The sequence below is a fragment of the Heterodontus francisci genome, chromosome 34 (genome assembly GCF_036365525.1).
Source record: "Heterodontus francisci isolate sHetFra1 chromosome 34, sHetFra1.hap1, whole genome shotgun sequence".
Classification (NCBI taxonomy): Eukaryota; Metazoa; Chordata; class Chondrichthyes; order Heterodontiformes; family Heterodontidae; genus Heterodontus; species Heterodontus francisci.
In genome coordinates this window covers 22,963,981-22,987,064 of record NC_090404.1, presented here as the reverse complement: position 1 = coordinate 22,987,064, position 23,084 = coordinate 22,963,981, and the positions used below count along the sequence as shown (strand labels likewise).

General features: G+C 45.2%; 2 protein-coding genes across 4 annotated transcripts; both read right to left on the bottom strand.

Annotated features, from left to right (window-relative positions):
* Positions 1-348: 348 nt before the first annotated feature.
* LOC137349224 (zinc finger protein 79-like) lies at positions 349-7,262 on the bottom strand. Of its 2 annotated transcripts, none has more exons than XM_068014716.1 (2): positions 7,167-7,262; positions 349-4,000 (listed from the first exon to the last, which is right to left on the bottom strand). In XM_068014716.1, the coding sequence occupies exon 2, from the start codon at positions 3,553-3,555 to the stop codon at positions 2,773-2,775; it is 783 nt and encodes a 260-aa protein (XP_067870817.1). In that variant the 5' UTR covers positions 3,556-4,000; positions 7,167-7,262; the 3' UTR covers positions 349-2,772. The 2 variants fall into 2 exon arrangements, with proteins under 2 accessions (XP_067870817.1, XP_067870816.1); XM_068014715.1 differs by lacking the exon at positions 7,167-7,262 and adding an exon at positions 6,597-6,969.
* A 3,246-nt stretch (positions 7,263-10,508) lies between these two features.
* Positions 10,509-17,402, bottom strand: LOC137349216 (zinc finger protein 774-like). 2 transcript variants are annotated; one of them, XM_068014686.1, is made up of 4 exons: positions 17,321-17,355; positions 16,661-16,766; positions 16,433-16,554; positions 10,509-14,720 (listed from the first exon to the last, which is right to left on the bottom strand). In XM_068014686.1, the coding sequence occupies exon 4, from the start codon at positions 14,355-14,357 to the stop codon at positions 13,347-13,349; it is 1,011 nt and encodes a 336-aa protein (XP_067870787.1). In that variant the 5' UTR covers positions 14,358-14,720; positions 16,433-16,554; positions 16,661-16,766; positions 17,321-17,355; the 3' UTR covers positions 10,509-13,346. The 2 variants fall into 2 exon arrangements, with proteins under 2 accessions (XP_067870787.1, XP_067870786.1); XM_068014685.1 differs by lacking the exon at positions 16,661-16,766 and having other exon boundaries at positions 17,321-17,402.
* Positions 17,403-23,084: the final 5,682 nt, after the last annotated feature.

Here is a 23,084-nt window from a genome sequence, read left to right as displayed (position 1 = left end):
CCCGATGGTGGGGGAGTCCAGAAGCAGGGGTCATAGTTTAAGGATATGGGATAAACCTTTCAGGACTTAGATGAGAAATTATTTCACTCAGAGAGTGGTGAGTCTGTGGAATTCGCTACCACAGAAAGCAGTTGATGCCAAAACATTGTATGTTTTCAAGAAGGAGTTAGATATAGCTCTTGGGTCTAAAGGGATCAAAGGGTATGGGGCGACAGCCGGAACGGGCTACTGAGTTGGATGATCATAATGAATGGTGGGGAAGGCTCGAAGGGCCGAATGGCCTACTCCCTTTCCTATTTTCCATTTTTGACAAATCACCAAGATACCAGACTACAAGTCATGCCTGAAACATCATTTATTGGTTACAAATTACAACATAATTAAATCAGGGCACTTTATAGACATGCATAAACATATATTAATGTAATCAGTTATCCTGCAGTTGAGCACTAAAACGGAGAGTATTTCACAAAACAAATAGCAAATGCAGGGGTGACAGTGGCCAAAGACCAAAATGTCTGAAAATTAGTGGCCAAAGACAAAATAGTCTGATTTTTTTATGACAAGGAATCCTGTAATTATAGCACTGTTATTGAAGCAAACTGGTTGAGTAATGGCAATTTTGTACAATTTTGCATCTGTAATGAATAAAATTGCTCTGTACTCAGAATACAATTTCATGAGACTTACCTGACAGCTGATAACTGGTTTTACAGAGCTTCATGTTCTCAGTGTCCTGCTTCTGCCTATTTATTGCTTGCTCATGGAAAAGATGTTCTGTGAAGATGTGTCAGCTTTAATGGAAAGCAACATATATAAACATACCAGATGGCACGTTCTGGTACCTTGGTAAGTGATGTGCACAAATCAGTAGATATATAAATTCATAAAAAGTAAACATTTATGAGACATTAGCAATCCAGAAACTTAAAAATAAGTGGGGTAATTTTCTTATTTTGTGCTATGACATAATTACCTGAACAAAGCAGAAAACAAAAACAGGTGGGGAGGATTGTATACCAGTTATGCAGCCTGTCCAATTTGCTGTCCATTAACTTAAATGGACAGGAATATCACATACGTTCTGTTAGGAGCATGTGATACTCCTGACTCAATTTTCTTCTGGACTATTATTTACCTCCAAGCACAAAAGAGAAAAATAACCTTATTAACTTTAGCAAATGTGGTGTCTCTGCAGATAGAATGCTTGTTTTTAAATATCATGACCCGTGGTAGATTTTATAATTTTAAATAATGGTCACATTATAAAGATTCTAAACTAAAATAATCTTCTTTGCAGTGTAGACCTCATCATAATCTTAATGAAAACTAATTAAAGATGTGTTTTTTCTCTGCAAAGGGTCCAAATATTATGCAATGTAAAAATTGTACCAGACCTTGCTAGCGACAGTGAACGAGTAATGAGACTAGTGTTCTGCCTCTAGGAAGTAGAGGTCCCAATACCTCGTGGGACGTCCTGCCCCACGTGCCCAAAGATCTGCGGGTCAAGAATCGGCCTGTTCAGTGATCTGAAGACCCATGGCAGAAACTCATGACCTTGAGTAGACGTCATCCTCGAATCGAGAGACAGACGACGACAACGACCTCTACCGTAACAAGTTTGAGTTCTGTTATATCATCCCAAATGAGGCTCAGAAGTTTGGTAATGGCCCTGTGACAATGCAGCAGGTCCAATGGACAGCTGTGTATCCCAACAGTGATAAACACTTCTGGCTCCTTTTCTATTTAACAGCAACGTGAGCGGAAAATCATAAAATTTGTGTTGGCTTGCAGAAAGGCAGCACTCTGTATATACATATTCATACATCTATATTGTGCTATCAGCCTCAGAAACCCAGTGACCATTTATAGTGACTGCAGAGAGCTCACAGGATAGTTGCAATGTAGCCAATGCACAGCACTTGTGGTGCAGGACAGCCTTTTCCAGATAATAAGCCATTTCAAACCACACATTGAAGAAAATGGCCAGAGTTATACTCCTTGCCTTGCATCACTCTGGTGCAAAAGACAGCTTCACACTGACTCAAGGTTTACAGTGTGACTGGGGCAGTAGACAGTGAAAGTGGAGATGAACAATTAATGGAATTCAGCCATACACCTGAGCAAACCGATAAGTGGAAATTCCAGATCACTTCAGTTGCTGCAAAGTACAGGATATATTCAGTTTATACAGCTCATGCTCACTGCAGGATATTCACATGCACTAACCAGTTTGTGCAGAGTTTTCAGAAACTACTTCAGACACACACTGCTGTGTAAATGGAAGCAAGTTTCAAATTCCTATTGACAGACCAATGTTTTTGCTGCAGACCAGCGACTTGCCGGCTACTGATCCTGAACCATTAATTTTGAGTAATGTCAAATAAGCTGTTCTCAGCTGGTTTCTGTTAAGATATCCCATGAAGGCAAAAAGATTGGGAATTGGTCTGTGTATACACACACCTCTTTTTTGGCCATTTACAAAAGACGGACACACTGAGGTTGTGAAGGAGTATGCAGTTCCACCCACTTGCTTTCCTGGTTGAAGTTCATTTCCACCGCGATGGAAAACTATAAAAAATAAAGATGACTTAAAAACAGATAAAAAGACCTCCGGGCAGCTTTGTTGTTGGACGGCTTCAAAAAACCGTGAACTGACAGTTCCAATTTTTTTTTTTTGAAGCCGGTCTTTTGGTCAAGGTCAGAAAGGGTGAATTTTCAAAACCCCAAGGTCGCAAATCTACTATTTTGCGGAAGTTTCTCATCCCTGAGTTACTTGTGAACTCGCTGGTGTGTCAGAAGGTTGGATAGCTGAGTGAATCCCTTTCCACACTCGGAACAGGTGAACGGCCTCTCTCCAGTGTGAACTCGCTGGTGTCTCACCAGGGCTGAAGAAGTAGTGAATCCCTTCCCGCACTCTGAGCAGGTGAATGGCCTCTCCCCTGTATGAACTCGCTGATGTGTCACAAGGTTGAATGACCGAGTGAATCCCTTCCCACACTCTGAGCAGCTGAATGGCCTCTCCCCAGTGTGAACTTGCTGGTGTATCAGAAGGCTGGATGACTGAGTGAATCCCTTCCCACACTGTGAGCAGGTGAATGGCCTCTCCCCAGTGTGAACTCGCTGGTGTTTCAGCAGGTCGGATGAAGTAGTGAATCCTTTCCCACACTCTGAACAGGTGAATGGCCTCTCCCCAGTGTGAACTCGCTGATGTGCCAGCAGGTCGGATGAAGTAGTGAATCCTTTCCCACACTCAGAGCAGGTGAACGGCCTCTCCCCAGTGTGAACCCGCTGGTGTTTCAGCAGGTTGGATGCAGTAGTAAATGCCTTCACACATTCTGAGCAGGTGAACGGCCTTTCCCCAGTGTGCACTCGCTGGTGCTTCAGCAGGTTGGATGAAGTGGTAAATCCCTTCCCACACTCTAAGCAGGTGAACAGCCTCTCCCCAGTGTGACTGCGTTGGTGTACAGTGAGATCAGATGATTGGGTGAACCCAGTCCCACAATGAGAACACCTGAACGGTCTCTCGTCAGTGTAAACACATTGATGGATCATCAGTTCAGCAGAACGTTCGTACCAATTTCCACAGTTTGGGCATTTAAAAGGTCTTGCATCAGTGTGAACTCATTGATGTGCAGGCAGGTCGGATAATTGAGTGAATCCCTTCCCACTCAGAGCAGGTGAACCATCTCTCCAGGTGTGACTGCGTGGATGCGTTTTCAGCTCAACTGGATAATTCAATCCCTTTCCACAGTCCCCATATTTACATGGTTTCTTCCCAGCGTGACTGTGCTTGTGTTTTGACAGGCCAGATGATCGGCTGAAACCTCATCCACACACAAAACACGTGCACAGTTTCTCCCCACTGTGATCAGTGCTTTTCCCTTTCACGTTGGAAGTCCAGTGATATTCAGGTTACGATCAATTGGGCGACTCCTTCAGATCCTGATCTGACGTTTGCTTTACATTTCACGGCTGCAATTCCTCCCCTTCTAAAACCCTGTGAAATTGATTCAAAACAGAAAAAAAGAGTGTGAGAGAACCCACAGAAACACAAAGGCAGGTTGTGAAATGGTTTTGAATGAATCTGGTAATTTATGGGGCCGGCACTGGGAAAAAGTGACCATAAAAGCTGCTGGATTGACGTACAATCAACATCCTTCAGGGAAGGGAACCTGCCAACCAGTCTGGACCTACACAAGACTCTGCCCTCTATGGGAAGGGGAGAGAGAGTGAGAGTGAGAGAGAGAGGGAGAAAGGGAGAGGTGGGAGGGGCAGGGACAGGAGAAGGATTTTATATATGTACAATTCGGACAGACCTTTGACAGAACCTCCCAAACCCTCAACTTCCAGCATCTAGAAGGACCAGGGTAGCAGGTGTATGTGAACTTCATCACCTCCAAGTTCCCTTCCATGTCACACACAATCGTGACTTGTCTGACATCCAGTACTGCATGAACAGAAATTTCCTCCAATTAAATATTGGGAAGTCTGAAGGTATTGTCTTCAGTTCCTGCTACAAACGCCACTCCCTAGCTACCAACTCTATCCGTCTCCCTGACAACTGTCTGAGGCTAAAACAGGCCGTTCATAACCTTGGTGTCACATTGGACCCCAAGATGAGCTTCTGACTGCATATCGGTGCCATCACTCAGACCACCTATTTCCACCTCAGTAACATCGGCCAACTTCGCCACTGCCTCAGCTCATCTGCCTCTGAAACTTACATCCATGTATTTGTTACCTCTCAACTTGACTATTCCAACACACTCCTGGCCGGCCTCCCACATTCTACCCTGCGTAAACTTGAGATCATCCAAAACTCTGCTGCCTGTGTCCTTACTCGAACCAAGTCCTGTTCACCCATCACCACTGTGCTCACTGGCCTACACAGACTCCCAGCTAAGCACCATCTCAATTTTAAAATCCTCATCCTTGTTTTCAAATCCCCCCATGCCCTCGTCCCTCACTATCTCTGCAATCTCCTCCTGTTCTTCAACCCTCCTAGAGATCAGGGCTAATCGAATTCTGGCATCTTGAGCATCCTCAATTGTCATTGCTCCACCACTGGTGGCCGTGCCTTCACTTGCCAAGCCCAAAAGCTTTCACCTTCCCTCTCTAGTCCTCTCAGCTCCTCTATCTCACCTTCTGTGCTTCAGACACATTTTAAAACCCACCTCTTTGAGCAAACTTTTGACCATGTGCCCTAATATTTCTTCTTGTGGCTCAGTGTCATATGTTGCTTTATAACATTCCTGTGAAACATCTTGGAACATTTTCTTACACTAAAGGTACTACATAACTGCAAATTGATGTTCGATTGTGTATATTTCACCATTAATTCATCATTTCTGGGTGAAAATCCTGTAACTCCTTCCCTAACACCATTGTGGGAGCACCTTCACCACACAGACTGCAGTGGTGCAAGAAGATGGCCCACCATCACCTTCTCAATGGGCAATTGGGAATTGACAAGCGATGCTGGTCTGGCTAGTGACACCCACATTCCAAGAATGAAGCAAAAAAAAATCTGTATATGTAAAATGGATTAAAAGCTTGACAGACATACTTGTTACTAAAACAATATTCTTTTACTTTCCCCCCATTTTACTTTCATTTTTAGTTATTTTTTCTTCCTTTTTTTACATTCTTTTTTACATTTTTTACAATTTTTTTTTGCATTTATTTCATTTCATCTTAGTTTGTTCAGTTTGCTTACCCACTTTTTTTTTCAGGTTTGCACTTGCTGCTGTTCAATATTCAGTGTATTAACACCTAATCTGTACTAATGCTTTGTCTTTCAACACACCATTAACATATTGTTTGCCTTTGCTCCGTGACCTTTTGGTCAGCTATGTGGCCTGGTCCAATCTAGACCTCCTTTGTTATCTCTTGCCCCACCCCCACCTCACTTGCTTATAACCTGTGACTTTTCTAATATTTGTCAGTTCCGATGAAGGGTCACTGACCCGAAACGTTAACTCTGCTTCTCTTTCCACAGATGCTGCCAGACCTGCTGAGTGGTTCCAGCATTTCTTGTTTTTATTTCAGATTTCCAGCATCCGCAGTATTTTGCTTTTATTCTTTTACTTTCAGTGGCTGGTGTCTGTTTAGCAACCTCATCTCCCCTGGTACCCACCTCCCTTGACAGTCTCACATTGGAAATTGGTGGGCACGACTGGGCACAAAAGTATTCGGGATTAAACCCAGCAGCTGCTCCTCCACCTCCACTCCACTCCACATCAAATTGATGCAACAAAAATGACAGGAGGTCAGGTACCGACTTCCACATCCAACACCCACCCCGATACAAACCGGCTTTTAATTGGTCCGTCTGTGTTTCTCGACTCAGTTCTGAGAGCAACACCTGCGATAAAACAAAAGCAAAATACTGCGGATGCTGGAAATCTGAAATAGCAGGAAATCTGAAATAGCAGGAGAAAATGCTGGAAATACTCAGCAGGTCAGGCAGCATTTGTGGAGAGTGAAACAGAGTAAACCTTTCAGGCGCATCGAGCCACCAAAGTCTACAGCCTGGAACTCGGAGTGGGAGAAGGAGAAAGAATGAGGAGAGGCAATATAGTCAAAACACTCACCGCAACCTACAATCCACCTACGTTACCAGGACAGGGAAACAGAGTTTAGAAACACTCAGCAACGCGACTCCAGTGAAACATCCCAGGAGGAAAAGGGGGAGCAGTGTGTGTGCCTGCCCTGATATGCCCCCTCCCCAGGCCTGTCAGTCAAACCCCCCACTCCACAGCTCAACCGAGCAGCTTGCAGCTTCCTGCACCTTGAGCCAGCTCTACCCTGGTGTGGCCCAGACCAAGGGGTAAGTCTTTGTGGAAGCAGGGAGCTTCTTATTGGGGGTGTTGCGCCCTACACCGGGTGTTTCTGAAGCCTCCCCACCCACCGGACAACTCCTTCACTCCCTTCGCCCCTCGGCCACTGAACAACTGAAGCTGCAAATCGCAATGCGCATGCTCGGAATGCTGCTTGAAAGGGCGCCTGAGCACTGGTCTCCAGCGCCGGGAATGTTGGGTATGGCCAGTGATCGTCTCAATCGCAGTGGCGAGTCGTGGGAACTGGCGAACAGACGGTCACGGGAGCAGGGTCGGCAATTGAGGGGCCAACTAAACGCAGCGATCGAGGGAGGTTGCGGATACCTGAATGCGGCGAGTGAGGCTGCGATGCCGAGCATTGAGGCCGTTTGGGTTTAATTCAGTTTTTGTGTCAAGTTGAGCAGCGCCATCTTTATTACTGGCAGCTGGAGACAGGAAGACAGTGACGCCTCAGTCGTCGAGGCTGCATTTGCGCATGTGCTAGTGGGGCACCTACCGAGGGGTTGCGTTGCCAGCAAACGCGTCCTAATTATATGTTCAGTCTTTTATACTATTGTATTTTTCTCAGGATGAAACATGAACTTTCAGTTCATTTTATTACGGATAAATGGTAGACTGTCCTGCCCAGAATGCTCGGCGGTCAAGAATACGGCCTATCGCCATCAGAAAGGCTTGCAAAGCGCAGGCGCGGGAAGGCCCCCCCCCCTCCCCCTCCCAACCACTGTGCTGCCCATCTCCCGTTTCCACCGAGTCAAGAAGCCTGTGAGTTGATTGGCTGGTAAGTATTGTAGCTTTGTTTCCCTTTCTCCAAAGTTAGGAAGTTAGTCCAAGGAGCTGGAAATTAAACATTCCAGTTTTCTTCAGAATAAGGGGGAGCTTCCCGAGATTTAAATGACGCCTGGAGGCGAGATGCTATCAACAATAAGGAAAGCAGAAGAGGGTAGAGTCAGTCAGCTAGTGCTGCTTCAGATATTGTGTTGCCAGGATCTTGTAACCTGATGATGTTTAAATAAATAGCTGATTGCATTGGAGATTCATTGTTGCAGGATATGTGAACTTTAACACTTGAGGCAAGGCGATATCTCCCAAGGTTTGGAAAAAGCTGCAACGTGTTGTTGGATACTAGGATCGGAGCACCTCATGTGGTTATGGAATTCCTCCCTCCGCTGCTTTGATCAAGGCATTAGCTGGGTTCAAATAACAGGAAGAAATGTCTTTGGGATACTTTAAGCATTAGTACCGCTACATCCCAAAGTGAGAATTAAAGGTACACCCATTTAATTAAGGAAACTAATGAAGGAAATAAACTTACAGGGCTAGGCGAATAAAGCAGGGGAGTGGGACTGATTGGACGGCTCTGTCGAGAGCTGGCATGGACTCGAGCCAAATGGCCTCATGCCATAAATCACTCTGTGACTCAATAACAGAAGGGAAGTGAATAGCTGGTGAGTCTTTTACTTTTAAGTGGTAAGGTTTATTCATTGTAGCAAGATTTATTCCTAAATAGATAGAGGAGTGGGAGGGCTGTTCCAACCTCTAGAGTGCACATCCTGTGCCAAGTGGGAACTCCAGGACGCTTCCTGTGTCCAGGATACTTCCTGTGTCCAGGATAAGCATTTATGCAGGAAGTATTGTCGGTTGAAGCAGCTCGAGCTCCGGGTTTCAGAGCATGAGCAGCAGCTGGCATCGCTGCAGCACATCTGTGAAGTTGAGAGCTTCATGGATAGCACGTTTATAGATGTGGTCACCCTGCAGCTTCAGGATATGCAGAGTGAGAGGGTGGTCAATAGACAATCAAGAAGAAACAGGCAGGTAGTGCAGGAGACCCCTGAGTGCATCCCATTCTCCAAACAGTGTTCAGTTCTGAGTACTCATGAAAGTGACGGTCCATCTGGGGAGTGCTGCCAGAGCCAAGCCATGGCACCATGGTTGGCTCAACTGCAGAGGGGGGCACAAAGAAGACTGGAAGAGTAATAGTGAATGGAGATGTGATGGGGGAATAACAGGTATTTCTGCAGCCGTGAATCCAGGATGGTGTGTTGCCTCCCTCAGGACGATGTGCAGCAGGGCGCATGCACGGCCATCCTGGGCCAGGAAGCAGGAGGAGAGAATGCTGTGAATTTGTATCCTGCACTGACAGTGATGACTTTTGTAAACTCCTTTTACAGGATATTAGAAGAGGAGGATTTGCAGACTGGAAACTCAAAGTAGACATCATGTCAGGATCTGATAGAGTCACTAGATTCATCAGAACCTGAATATTGTCGGCCTTTGAATGTAGAGGGAGAAATGTTTGTCTGTTCTGTCTGTGGAAAAAGATCTCAAACATCAGTGTGACTGGAAAAGCACTGAGACACACACACCCGAGTGAGAGTGTTCCAGTGCACTGACTGTGGAAAGAGCTTTAACCAGTTACACAGCCTGAAAAACATTGCACCATTTACAGTGGGTAGAAACCATAGACTTGTTCTGTGTGAAGACTTGGATTCAACTGATCATCTAAGCTGGAGAGACACAAGGACACCTGCATCATGGAGAGACAGTGGAAATGTGGGGACTGTGGGAAGGCATTCAATTACACATCAGAACTGGATGTTCATCGATGCAGGCACACTGGAAATAAATAGGTACGATCTGATGGTCATTACAGAGACATGGCTGCAGGATGGCATAGATTGGGACCTGAATATTGAAGTGTACATGGCATTTAGGAAGGACAGGAAGCTAGGAAAAGCTGGAGGGGTAGCTCTGTTCATTAATGATGGTATTAGCGCAATAGAGAGGGATGACCTAAGTTCAGGAGACCAGGATGTAGAAGCAGTTTGGGTAGAGATGAGAAATCATAAAGGCAAGAAGTCACTTGTGGGAGTGGTGTACAGGCCACCTAACATTAACCACGCTGTAGGATGGGGTATAAAGGAAGAAATAATGGCAGCTTGTCAGAAAGGTACAGTGATAATTATGGGGGATTTTAACTTGCATATCGACTGGAAAAATCAGATGGGCAGAGGTAGCCTAGATGAGGAGTGCATAGAATGTTTCGGGATAATTGTTTGGAACAATACGTTCTGGAGCTAGAGAGCAGGCTATACTAGACTTGGTATTGTGCAAAGAGATAAGATTAATTAATGACCTCAGAGTTAAGGCACCCCTAGGTAGCAGCAATCATTATATGATTGAATTTTACATTCAGTTTGAGGGAGAGAAGAGTGGGTCCAAGACTAGTATTCTAAACTTAAATAAGGGCAATTATGAGGGCATGAAAGCAGAGCTGGTTCTACCTACAATTGTGAAACTACCAGAAATAACAACAAGTGGGTCCTGGAAATCCCTTCTGAGCAGCACTGTTTCCTAGAAACACTTTGCAGGTCATATGAACATACGACCAAGGTCTTTCTTGATTAAATGTCCATTGTATATTTGTACCAGAAGTTAACAGGCTCCTATGAACTCCTCCGCCTGCTATTTTAAGCCAGGGTTTAACCAATTTATTTTGAACAGTTACATTTTAAATGATTTAACAGCTGCCTTACAATGGTAGACTCAGGACTGTCACACAAACACATGAAAGTTTTGTAAAATAATTACCACAGTCATTTTCAGACTGGAAACTTAAACCTGCTGTTTCACTTTGTCAGGAACAGATCCCAGTTTTACACCAATCTCTGATTTGACAGCACGTTTCCCGCATTCACCGTTGTTCTTCCTGACTCTAAACACAGTTGTAAAGGAGCCTTCTGTTCCGTGCCCAGGATGTCTGAACCATCGAAGAGAGTGGCTGGGACACATTTCTTACAGGCCTCAGGATTAACCCACACGGGGACTTTGCTGTCAGTGGAGAGAGACGAGAAAGACCAAAGTGCCGTTTGTCCCTCTCAGTGTGATCCTGACGGACTGTGTTCAGGCTGAAGTTCTGTTCCTGCCGTACGATCCTCCCCCCAGATTGTCCTTTCTGAGCTCCAGCCAGGTGATGCTAAACACTCAGGTGGGAAAGACATAAATCTACAAAAGTGTGTTTGAAACAAAGCTGATTTATTTGGCATTTAACCAGAATATTAAATTCCAGCCAAGTTACAGGGATTAGTCACATCAGCAGAAACAAACCCCAACTGTCAGAATAGAAACATAGTAAAGTTATGGCCCAGAAGGAGGCCATTCAGCCCATCATGTCCAGACTGGCCATCAAACAGTTATCCAGTCTAATCCCACTTTCCAGTTCTTGGTCTGTAGCCTCGTAGGTTACGGCTCCTCAATTTCATATCCAAGTACTTTTTAAATGTGATGAGGATTGCTGCCTCGATCACCCTTTCAGACAGTGAGTTCCAGACACCAACCACCCGCCCCCCCCCCTCAACCCTCTGGGTGAAAAGATTTCTCAACTGTCTTCCAATCCTTCTGCCAATTACTGTAAATCTATGTCCCCTGATCATTGAACTCTCTGATAATGGAAATATCTCCTTCCCATCCACTCTATCACAGCTCCTCATAATCTTACACACCTCAGCTTCCTCTGTTCCAAAGAAAACAACCCTAGCCTAACCAATCTTTCCTCACACCTAAAATTCTCCAATCCTGGCAACATCCTTGTAAATCTCCTCCGTACCCTCTCTAATGCAATCACATCCTTCCCGTAACGTGGTGACTGGAACTGCACACAGTACTCCAGCTGTGATCTAATCAGTGTTTTATACAGTTCCAGCAAAACATCCCAGCTCTTGTATCCTATGCCTTGACCAATAAAAGGAAGCATCACGTATGCCTTGTTAACCGCCTTATCTACTCGTCCAGCTATTTTCAGGAACTTGTGGACATGCACTCAAGGTCCCTCTGTTCCCCTACACTTCTCAGTATCCTACCATTTATTGTGTATTTCCTTGCCTTTTTTGCCCTGCCCAAATGCATTTTCTCACATTTCTCCGGATTGAATTCCACTTGCCATTTTCACAGAATCACCGAATTGTTACAGCACAGAAGGCGGCTATTCGGTCCATCGTGTCTACACTGGCTCTCCGAAAGAGCACTTCACCTAATGCCATTCCCCCGCCTTCTCCCCGTAACCCTGCACGTTCTTCCTTTTCATATAACAGTCTAATTTCCTTTTGAATGCTTCAATTGAACCTGCCTCCACCACACTCTCAAGCAGCACATTCCAGACCTTAACCACTCGCTGCATGAAAAAGTTTTTCCTCGTGTCACTTCTGCTTCCCTTACCCATTATTTTAAATCTGTGCTCTCTCATTCTCGATCCTTTCAAGAGTTGGAACAGTTTCTCTCTGTCTACTCTGTCCAGACCTCTCATGATTTTAAATACCTCGATCAAATCACCTTTCAGTCTTCTCCAAGGAAAACAGTCCTAACTTCTCCAATCCATCTTCATAACTGAAGTACCTCATCCCTGTAACCATTCTTGTGAATCTTTTCTGCACTCCCTCCAATGTCCTCACATCTTTCCTATAGTGCAGTGTCCAGAGCTGGACGCAATACTCCAGCTCAGGCTGAACTCGTGTCTTATACAAGTTCAACAAACCTCCTTGCTCTTGTACTCTATGCCCTATTAATAAAGCCCATGATACTGTATGCTTTATTAACCGCTCTCTCAACGTGTCCTGCCACCTTCAATGACTTGTGCACATATACACTCAGGTCACTCTGCTCCTGCACCCCCTTTAGAATTGTACTCTTTATTCTATATTATCTCTCCATGTTCTTCCTACCAAAATGAATCACCTCACATTTCACTGCACTGAACTTCATCTGCCACCTATCTGCCTCTTCCACAGACTTGTCTATGTCCTTTTGAAGGTCTACACTATCCTCCTCACAGTTCACAATGCTTCCAAGTTTCGTATCCTCTGCAAACTTTGAAATTGTGCCCTGTACACCAAGGTCTAGGTCATTAATATATATCAGGAAAAGCAAGGGTCCCAACATAGACCGCTGGGAACTCCACTACAAACCTTCCTCCAACCCGAAAAGCATCCATTAACAACTACTCGTTGTTTCCTGTCACTAAGCCAATTCCGTATCTATGTTCTTTCCGTCCCTTTTGTTCCATGAGCTATAACTTTGGTCACAAGTCTGTTGTGTGGTATTGTATTAAATGCCTTTTGAAAGTCCATGTACACAACATCAGCTGCATTGCCCTCATCAACCCTCTCTGTTAGCTCCTCAAAAAAACTCCAGCAAGTTAATTAAACATGATTTTCCCTTAAGAAATCCACACTGGCTTTCTTTAATTAACTCGGCTGCCTACCTGACCAGTTCATTGATATCTTCCTGCAGTCTGCAGCTTTCTTCCTCACTGTCAACCACACGGCCACTTTTAGTCTCATCTGCAAACTTCTTAATCACGCTCCCTATATTTAAGTAAATCATTGATATATACCACAAAAAGCAAGGGACCTGGCGCTGAGCACGGTGAAACCCCACAGGAAACAGGCTTTCAGTCACGGTTCAGTTCTGGATGTGATTAACAGCAGCAACTGCAGAATCCAACCCCTGCCATTATCGGTGAACTCGCTGGTGTCTCAGCAGGTGGGGTAACTGGGTGAATCTCTTTCCACACTTGGAGCAGGTGAATGGCCTCTCCCCAGTGTGAGTGCGTTGATGTGTCTGCAAATCACTTTTTCTTTTAAAGCTCTTCTCACAGTCAGAACATTTAAACGGCCTCTCCCCGGTGTGAACTCGCTGGTGATTCAGCTGGTGCGATAACCGAGTAAATCCCTTCCCACACCCGGAGCAGGTGAATGGCCTCTCCCCAGTGTGAGTGTGTTGGTGTGTCTGTAGATCGCTTTTCCTTTTAAAGCTCTTCTCACAGTCCGAACATTTAAACGGCCTCTCCCCAGTGTGAACCAGCTGGTGTGTCAGCAGGTGGGATAATCGAGTAAATCCCTTCCCACAGTCGGAGCAGGTGAACGGCCTCTCCCCAGTGTGAATGCGTTGATGTGTCTGTAGATCGCTTTTCCTTTTAAAGTTCTTCTCACAGTCAGAACATTTAAACGGCCTCTCCCGAGTGTGAACTCGCTGGTGTGACAGCAGGGTGGATGAGTCAGTGAATCCCTTCTCACACTCTGAGCAGGTGAACGGCCTCTCCCCAGTGTGAACTCGCTGGTGTTTCAGCAGGGTGGATGAGTCAGTGAATCCCTTCTTACACTCAGAGCAGGTGAACGGCCTCTCACCAGTGTGAATGCGTTGGTGTATCTGTAGACCACCTTTCCTTTTAAAGCTCTTCTCACAGTCGGAACATTTAAATGGTCTCTCCCCAGTGTGAACACGCTGGTGTGTCAGCAGGGTGGATGACTGACTGAATTCCTTCCCACACACAGAGCATGTGAACGGCCTCTCCCCAGTGTGAACTCGCTGGTGTGTCAGCAGGGTGAATAATTGAGTGAATCCCTTCCCACACACAGAGCAGGTGAATGGCCTCTCCCCAGTGTGACTGCGTCGATGAGTTTCCAGCTGGGACGGGCGATTGAATCCCTTCCCACAATCCCCACATTTCCAAGGTTTCTCCATTGTGCGTCTGACCTTATATCTCTATGGGTTGGATGATCAGTTGAAACTTCGTCCACACACAGAACACCTCAATGGGTTCTCCACATTGTGAATGATGTGATGTTTTTTTCAGGCTGTGTAACTGGTTAAAGCTCTTTCCACAGTCAGTGCACTGGAACACTCTCACTCGGGTGTGTGTGTCTCGGTGTTTTTCCAGTCGCAATGATGTTTGAAATCTTTTTTGCACAGTCAGAATCGACAAAAATTTCTCCTTCCACATTCAAAAGCCGATGATATTCAGGTCCTGATGAATCGAGTAACTGTCAGATCTTGACATGATTTTTGACTCGACATTCCCATCTGCAAATCCTGCCATTCTCATCCCTGTAAAAGTAGTTTACAAAAGGCATCACTGTCAGTCAGGATAGAAACTAACAACATTCTCCCCTCCTGTTTCCTGGCCCAGGATGGTCATGCATGCGCCCTGCTGCACATTCCCCTCCAATCTACCTCCCTCGACAGTCTCACATTGGAAATTGTTGGGCCAGACTGGACTGAACCTGTATAAAGCTCGGGGTTAAACCCAGCAGCTTCTCCTCCATTTCCAACAGATGCAACAAAAAAGACTGACACAGGAGGGCAGGGACTGACGTCCGCATCCAATGCTCATCCTGATACAAACCGCTCTTAATTGGTCTGTCTGAAGATTGTGTCTGACTAACAGGACACAAGGATTGATAAATGCTCAGGTTTACAGGACCCGGGGTGGATTAATGTTCGTGTTTACAGGGCCTAGGAGTGGATCCATGCTTGGGTTTACAGGGTTCAGGTGTGGATTAATCCTGCGGTTTACGGGGACGGGTGAATTAACGTTCTAGTCTACAGGGCCTAGGAGTGGATTCCTGCTTGATTTACAGGGCCCAGGGGTGGCTTAATGAAATTTCTGGCTCTAAGTTTTAGACTATGCCCCCTGGTACTTGATTATCCAACCAGGGGAAATTGTTTTTCTCCATCTACCCTCTCGGTTCCAATTAATATGTTGAAAACTTTGATCAAATCACCTCTCAATGTTCTAAATTCCAGTGAATACAAACCTGATCGGGTGAGGTGATGCATTTTGACAGAAAAAATCGTGACAGGCAATATACACTTAATGGTACAGTTTTAAAGATTGTGCAGGGACCTGGGGGTTCGCGTGCATAGATCTTTGAAGGTGACAGGACATATTAAGAGAGTAGTCAGCAAAACATTTAGAATGTTGAGCTTCATAAATAGAGGTATTGAGTGCAAGATCAGAGAAGTTATGCTGAACCTTTATAAAGCTCTGGTTAGGCCACAACTAGAGTTCTGGTCACCATACCTTTGAAAGGATGTGAAAGTCCTTGAGGGTGCAGAGGAGATTTACCAGAATGGTTCCTGGGATCAGGGACTTTAGCTACAAGGTTAGGTTGGAGAAGTTGAGGTTGTTCTCCTTTTGGAATAAAGCAGATTGAGGGGAGAACAGATAAAGGTGTTCAAAATTACAACAGGTTCAGATAAGCTAGACAAAGAAAAGCCCTTTCCATTATTTGATGGTACGAGGATTAGGGGACACAGATTAAGGTTTTGGGCAAGAGATACAGGAGGAATGTGAAGAAGATCTTTTTTTTTACTCAGTGAGTGGTAATGACCTGGAACTCGCTGCCTATGAGGGTGGTGGAAGTGGAGATGGTCAATGATTTCAAAAGGAAACTGGATGGGCACTTGAGGAAAATAAACCTGCAGGATTAGGGGGATAGAGCAGGGGAACGGGACTGACTGGATTGCTGTACAGACAGCTGGCCTGGAATCAAAAAGATGAATGTCCTCCTTCTGTGCTATAATGACTCTCTGACTCATTTGTGTAATCCCTCCTCATAATTTAACCCTTGCAGTCCAGGCATCATTCAGGTAAATCTACACTGCACTCCCTCCATGGTCAGTATTTCCTTCCTAAGGTGTGTGCCCAGATCTAAACACCAGTGCTCCGGGTGTGTTCTAACCAGGGCTTTGTGTATCTTAGTGCTTTTCCAGTCACTGAAATGTCAAACCTTTTCCCACAGACAGAACAGACAAACCTTTTTATTCAACATTTGAAAGGTCGATGATATTCATGTCCCGATGAATCGAGTGACTGTGTCAGATCTTGAGGTTATGCTTGGTTTCAGTTTCCCTCTGCTAATCCTCTCCTTCTAATACCCTGTGAAAGAAGTTCACAAAAGCCATCACTGTCCGTCCAGGATAGAAACTCACAAGAGACAAAACATTTTTCTCCAGGTTTGAATTTGCTGTGTGTAAACCTTCACCTTCCAAGCTCCGGTAAAAGCCATCACAGTCAATCTCTCCTCCTGCTTCCTGGCCAAGGATGGCCACGCATGTACCCTGCTGCACAATACCCTGGGGAAAGGCACCCTACAATCCACCGACATTACCGGGATAGGGAGACAGAGTTTAGAAACACCCACTGACACGACTCCAGTAAAAGATCCCAGGAGGAAAAGGGGGAGCAGTGTGTGTACCTGCCCTGATATCCCCCTCCCCAGGCCTGTCAGTCAAACCCCCCACTCCGCCCAGTCCACAGCTCAGCCTAGCAGCTTCCTGCACCTTGAGCCAGCCCTGCCCAGGTGTGGCCCAGTCCAAGGGGAGTCTTTGTGGAACCAGGGAGTGGGGGAGGGGGGACCTCCTGCCCTGTGCTGTGTCCCAAATGGTTCCTCCCTCCCCTCCCCCAGGCCCCTTTATAACTGAGCTCAGTTTCCTTTAAAGTTTTGTCCTTTGATGTTACACTTGATTAATCTTTAATTCCTCCAAAAGAGCTGGAAATCTGGCGGCCGTTAACACCGGGCCTGTCACCGGGAGAAGCTCCGCAGGTGCCGCCCTGCTCGGTGCAAATGCGGGACAGGGAGCTTCTCATTGTGGCAGGTGTAGAGGCCTACACCGGGTATTTCTGGAGCCTCGCCGCCACTTACCAACTGCAGATAAGACTCACACCACGCAAGCTGCAAACCCTGCGCCTTGAGGCATTGCACAGCGACCTCTGACCCGACAGCTCACAATGTTGGCTGATTGACGGGGGCGCGACTGGAGGACGGGGGTGGGGGAGGGTTGTGGGGCCAACCCGCACTTTGCCGCTCGCTACGCCCCTCGCTTGCTTCGATTGGTTGGAGGACTGTCAGCCCGCACGGTCATCCCGTCCCCACTCCGCTATTGGTCGCAGCCTCCGTCAATCAGGCGCACGGGCAGTGTGGGCTGAGCATGCGCGGCCAGCAGGTTCTGAAACAGCAGGTGAGAGGGAGGCGGGTGGAGTTCGGAGATAATCTAAACAGCGAGATCACAACAAACACAGATGCTGCCAGACCTGCTGAGCATTTCCAGCACTTTCTGTTTTTATTTCAGGTTTGCAACATTCACAGTATTTTGCTTTTATTGATCTCAGTATCTCTGCCTCCTGTTCTCAGATCCTATCACTGGTTTCTGTGATTCTCTCTTTTCTGTTTATTTCTCTGTCACTCAGTTCTGTCCTTCTCCCAGGATCTCTGGTTTCTGTGTCTCAGTGCCTCTCACTGGGGTAGATTTGGACTCAGTGCCGTGGTGTTGCACCGGTGACAATGAACCGGGATCCTGCTTTCCATCTTTCCTGAGTTTTACTCGTGTTGATGTAAAAGCAGGGGAGAGATGTGAAACAAACGCTCGGTTTATGCTATAATAATAACAAGAAATGCTGGAAATACTCTGCAGGTCTTGCAGCATCTGTGGAGAGAGAAGCAGAGCCAGTGACCCTTCATCAGAACTGTCAAATATTAGAAATGTAACCCGCCCACCCCGCTCTCATGTCCACATATCTGTCTTGGGATTGCTGCAGTGTTCCATTGAACATCAACGCAAGCTCGAGGAACAGCATCTCATTTACCGATTAGGCATGCTACAGACTACCGGACTGAATGTTGAGTTCAATAATTTCAGAGCATGATGGGCTCCCATTTTTATTTTTAGTTAAAGTTTTCTTCCTTTTTATCTGTTTATTTTATTTTAGTTTGTTTAGTTTGTTTCTACTGTGCCTACCCACTGTTTTTTTTCATGTTTGTGCTTGGGGCCAGGCTGTTCATTTTTCTGTCAATTAACACCCTCTCTACATTGATACTTTGTCTTTCAACACACTGTTAATATACCGTTTGCCTTTGCTCCATGACCTTCTGGTCAGTTATTCTCTGTGACCCTTCCCTTTTGTTATCCCTTGCCCCACTCCTGCTTTATTTGCTTAAAACCTGTTACATTTCTAATATTTGCCAGTTCTGATGAAGAGTCACTGACCTGAAACAATAACTCTGCTTCTGTCTCCACAGATGCTGCCAGACCTGCTGCGTATTTCCAGCATTTCTTGTTTTTATTTCAGATTTCCAGCATCTGCAGTATTTTGCTTTTTTATTTACCCCCAGTTTATACCGTTGCACCAAGTCAAAGTCTGGGCCGGTGTTTCCTTTCCCTCTCTGTGAGTCTGCTCCCTGACTGTCTCTGCCTCTCTCTTGTGGGCAAATGGAGATGAGGGACAATACATTAATACATTAAGAGTAAGAGGATAACTAAGGCGAGAGTAGGGTCCATAAAAGACCAAAATGTTAATCTATGTGTAGGAGTGGAAGATGTTGGTAGTTCTCTTAATGAATACTTTGCATCTGTCTTCACAAAAGAGGGGGACGATGCAGATATTGTAGTTAAGGAAGAGGGGTGTGAATTATTGGATGTGATAAACATAAGGAGAGAGGACGTATTAATGGGACTAACATACTTGAAAGTTGATAAATTACCAGGGCCAGATGAAATGTATTCTAGGCTGTGAAAAGAAGCAAGAGAGGAAATAGCAGAAGGTCTGACTATCATTTTCCAGTCCTCACTGGATACAGATGTGGTGCCGGAGGACTGGAGAACTGCTAACGTTGTACCTCCTGTTTTAAAAAGGGAGCGAGGGATAGACCAAATAATTACAGGCCAGTCAGTCTAACTTCAGTAGTGGGCAAATTATTGCTGTCTATTCTGAGAGACAAGTTAATCATGGAGAGTCAGCATGGATTTGTTAAGGGAAGATCTTGTTTGACTAAATTATTCAAATTTTTTGAAGAGATAACAAGGAAGATAGATGAGGGTAGTGCAATTGATGTGGTCTACATCGATCTTAGCAAGGCTTTTGACAAGGTCCCACATGGCAGGCTGGTTAAAAAATAAAATCTCATGGGATCCAGTGAAATGCAGCAAGGTGGATACAAAATTGGCTCAGTGGCAGGAAACAAAGGGTAATTGTTGACAGGTGTTTTAATAAGTGGAGGGCTGTTTCCAGTGGCGTTCCACAGGGCTCAGTATGGGTTCCCTGCTTTTTAAGGTATAGATAACAATTTGGATATAAATGTCGGGGGCATGATCAAGAAGTTTGCAGACGACAGAAAGAATTGCCATGTGGTAGATAGCAAGGAGGATAGCCGTAGGCTGCAGGAAGATATTGATGTTCTGGTTAGATGGGCAGAAAACTGGCAAATGGAATTCAACCTGGAGGAGTGTGAGGTGATGCACTTGGAGAAGTCAAATAAGGCAAAGGAATACATGATTAATGGGAAAATACTGAGAAGTGTAGAAGAAGTAAGGGACCTTGGAGTGAATGTCCACAGATCCCTGAAGGTAGCAGGACAGGGCAATAAGATGATTAAGAAGGCATATGGAATCCTTCCCTTTATTAGCCGAGGTGTAGAATATAAGAGGGAGGTTATGCTGGAACGATATAACTCATTGGTTAGGCCATAACTTGAGTACTGTGTGAAGTTCTGGTCATCTCATAACAGAAAGGATGTAATTGCACTAGAGAGGGTACAGAGGAGATTTACGAGGATATTGCCAGGACTGGAAAAGTGCAGCTATGAGGAAAGATTGGATAGGCTGGGGTTGTTCTCCTTGGAACAGAGAAGGCTGAGGGGAGATCTGATTGAAATGTACAAACTTTTGAGGGGCCTGGATAGAGTGGAGGTGAAGGACCTATTCACCTTAGCAAAGAGGTCAGTGACAAGGGGGCAGAGATTTAAAGTGATTGGTAGAAAAATTAGAAGGGAGATGAGGAAACATTTTCTCACCCAGAGGTTGGTGGGGGTCTGGAACTCACTGCCTGAATGGGTAGTTGAGGCAAAGTCCCTCAACTCATTCAAAAAGAGACTGGATAGGAAGGATATGTCTGGGGCTGGGATCATCCTGTACGTGAAGTGAGCCTCTGCATGTCCTTGCTGTGTGTCTGCCCCTCCGTTTGTGGCTGGGTATGAATTAAAGGTGCAGGGGTGTGGAGACATTTTACGTTGGGTTCATGTTATAGATTCACAGCTGCTAATCTGTTCAGGAATTAAAGAAAATTAAAGAATTAGACAGCGTCTGTTCACAGGAAGGGTGGAATTAGACAGAGTCTGTTCACAGGGAGGGGGGAATTAGACAGGGTCTGTTCACAGGAAGGGTGGAATTAGACAGAGTCTGTTCACAGGGAGGGGGGAATTAGACAGGGTCTGTTTACAGGGAGGGGGGAATTAGACAGGTCCGTTCATACGAACATATGAATTAGGAGCAGGAGTAGGCTACTCAGCCGCTTGAGCATGCTCCACCATTCAATAAGATCATGGCTGATCTGATTGTAACCTCAACTCCACATTCCCGCCTATCCTCAATAACTTTTCACCCCCTTGCTTATCAAGAATCTATCTGCCTCTGCCTTAAAAACATACAAAGACTCTGCTTCCACCACCTTACGAGGAAGAGAGTTCCAAAGACTCATAGAAAAGACCCTCAGAGAAAAAAAATTCCGCTCATCTCTATTTTCAATGGCTGACCCCTTATTTTTAAACAGTGACCTCTAGTTTGAAATGCTCGCACAAGAGGAAATATCCTTTCCATATCCACCCAGTGAAGACCCCTGTGAATCTTATATGTTTCAATCAAGTCGCCTCTTACTCTTCTAAACTCCAGTGGACACAAGCCTACCCTGTCGAACCTTTCCTCATGAGACAACCTGCCCATTCCAGATATTAGTCTAGTAAACCATCCCTGAACTGTTTCCCACGCATTCACATCCTTCCTTAAATAAGGAGACCAGTACTATACACAGTACTCCAGATGTGGTCTCACCAGTGCCCTCTATAACAGAAGCAAAACCTCCCTACTTTAGTATTCAATTCCCCTCACAATAAACTATAACCTTCTATTAGCTTTCCAAGTTACTTACTGTACCTGCACAGTAACCTTTGTGATTCATGCACTAGGACACCCAGATCACTCTGCACTCAGCTCTGCAATCTCACCATTTAGATAATATGCTTCTTTTTTATTCTTCCAAAATAGACAATTTCACATTTTCCCACATTATACTCCAATTGCCAGATCTTGACCCACTCACTTAACCTATCTATATCCCTTTGTAGCCTCCTTTTGCCCTCTTTGCGACCTACTTTCCTTCCTATCTTTGTGTTATCAGCAAATTTTGCAACCATACCTTTGGTCTAAGTCATTTATATAAATTATAAAAAGTTGAGGCCCCAACACTGATCCCTGAACACATCACTCGTTACATCTTGCCAACCAGAAATGACCCATTTATACCTACTCTCTGTTTCCTGTTAGATAACCAATCTTCTATGCATGTCAAGATTTTACACCCTACGCCATGAGATTTGTTTTCTGCAATAACCTTTGATGTGGCACCTTATCAAATGCCTTCTGTAACTCTAAGTACAGTACATCCTCTGATTCCCCTTTATCCACCGCACCTGTTACTTCCTCAAAGAACTCCAATAAACTGGTTAAACATGATTTCCCTTTCACAAAACCATGTTGACTCTGCGGGATGACCTTGAATTTTTCTAAGTGACCTGCTATAACGTCTTTGATAATAGCTTCTAACCTCTTCCCTATGACAGATGCTAAGCCAACTGGCCTGCAGTTTCCTGCTTTCCGTCTCCCTCCCTTTTTGAATAAAGGAGTTACATTGGCTATTTTCCAATCTGATGGAAACTTCCCTGAATCTAGGGAATTTAGAAAAATGAAAACCAACGCATCAACTATCTCACAAGTCACTTCTTTTAAGACCCTAGGATGAAATCCATCAGGACCTGGGGATTTGTCAGCCCGTAGCTCCAACAATTTGCTTAGTATTATTTACCTGGTGATTGTAATTTTCTTGAGTCCCTCCCTCCCTTCCATTTCCTGACTTACAGCTATTTCTGGGATGTTACATGTATCCTCTGTAGTGAAGATTGATGCAAAATACCTGTTCAGTTCATCTGCCATCTCCTTAGTTAACATGAGGTGGCGCAGTGGTGCAGTGGTTAGCACCGCAGCCTCACAGCTCCAGCAACCTGGGTTCGGTTCTGCGTACTGCCTGTGCGGAGTTTGAAAATTCTCCCTGTGAGTGTGTGGGTTTCCATCAGGTGCTTTGGTTTCCTCCCACAGCCAAAGACTTGCAGGTTGATAGGTAAATTGGCCATTGTAAATTGTCCTTAGTGTAGGTAAGTGGTAGGAGAGGGAAGTTGGGGATGTGGTAGGAATATGGGATTAATGTAGGTTTAGTATAAATGGGTGGTTGATGGTCAGCACAGGCTCAGTGGGCTGAAGGGCCTGTTTCAGTGCTGTATCTCTCAATGATTAAATCCCCAGATTCACTTTTGATAGGACCAATGCTCACTTTGTTAACTCTTCTTTTTTTAAATATCTATAGGA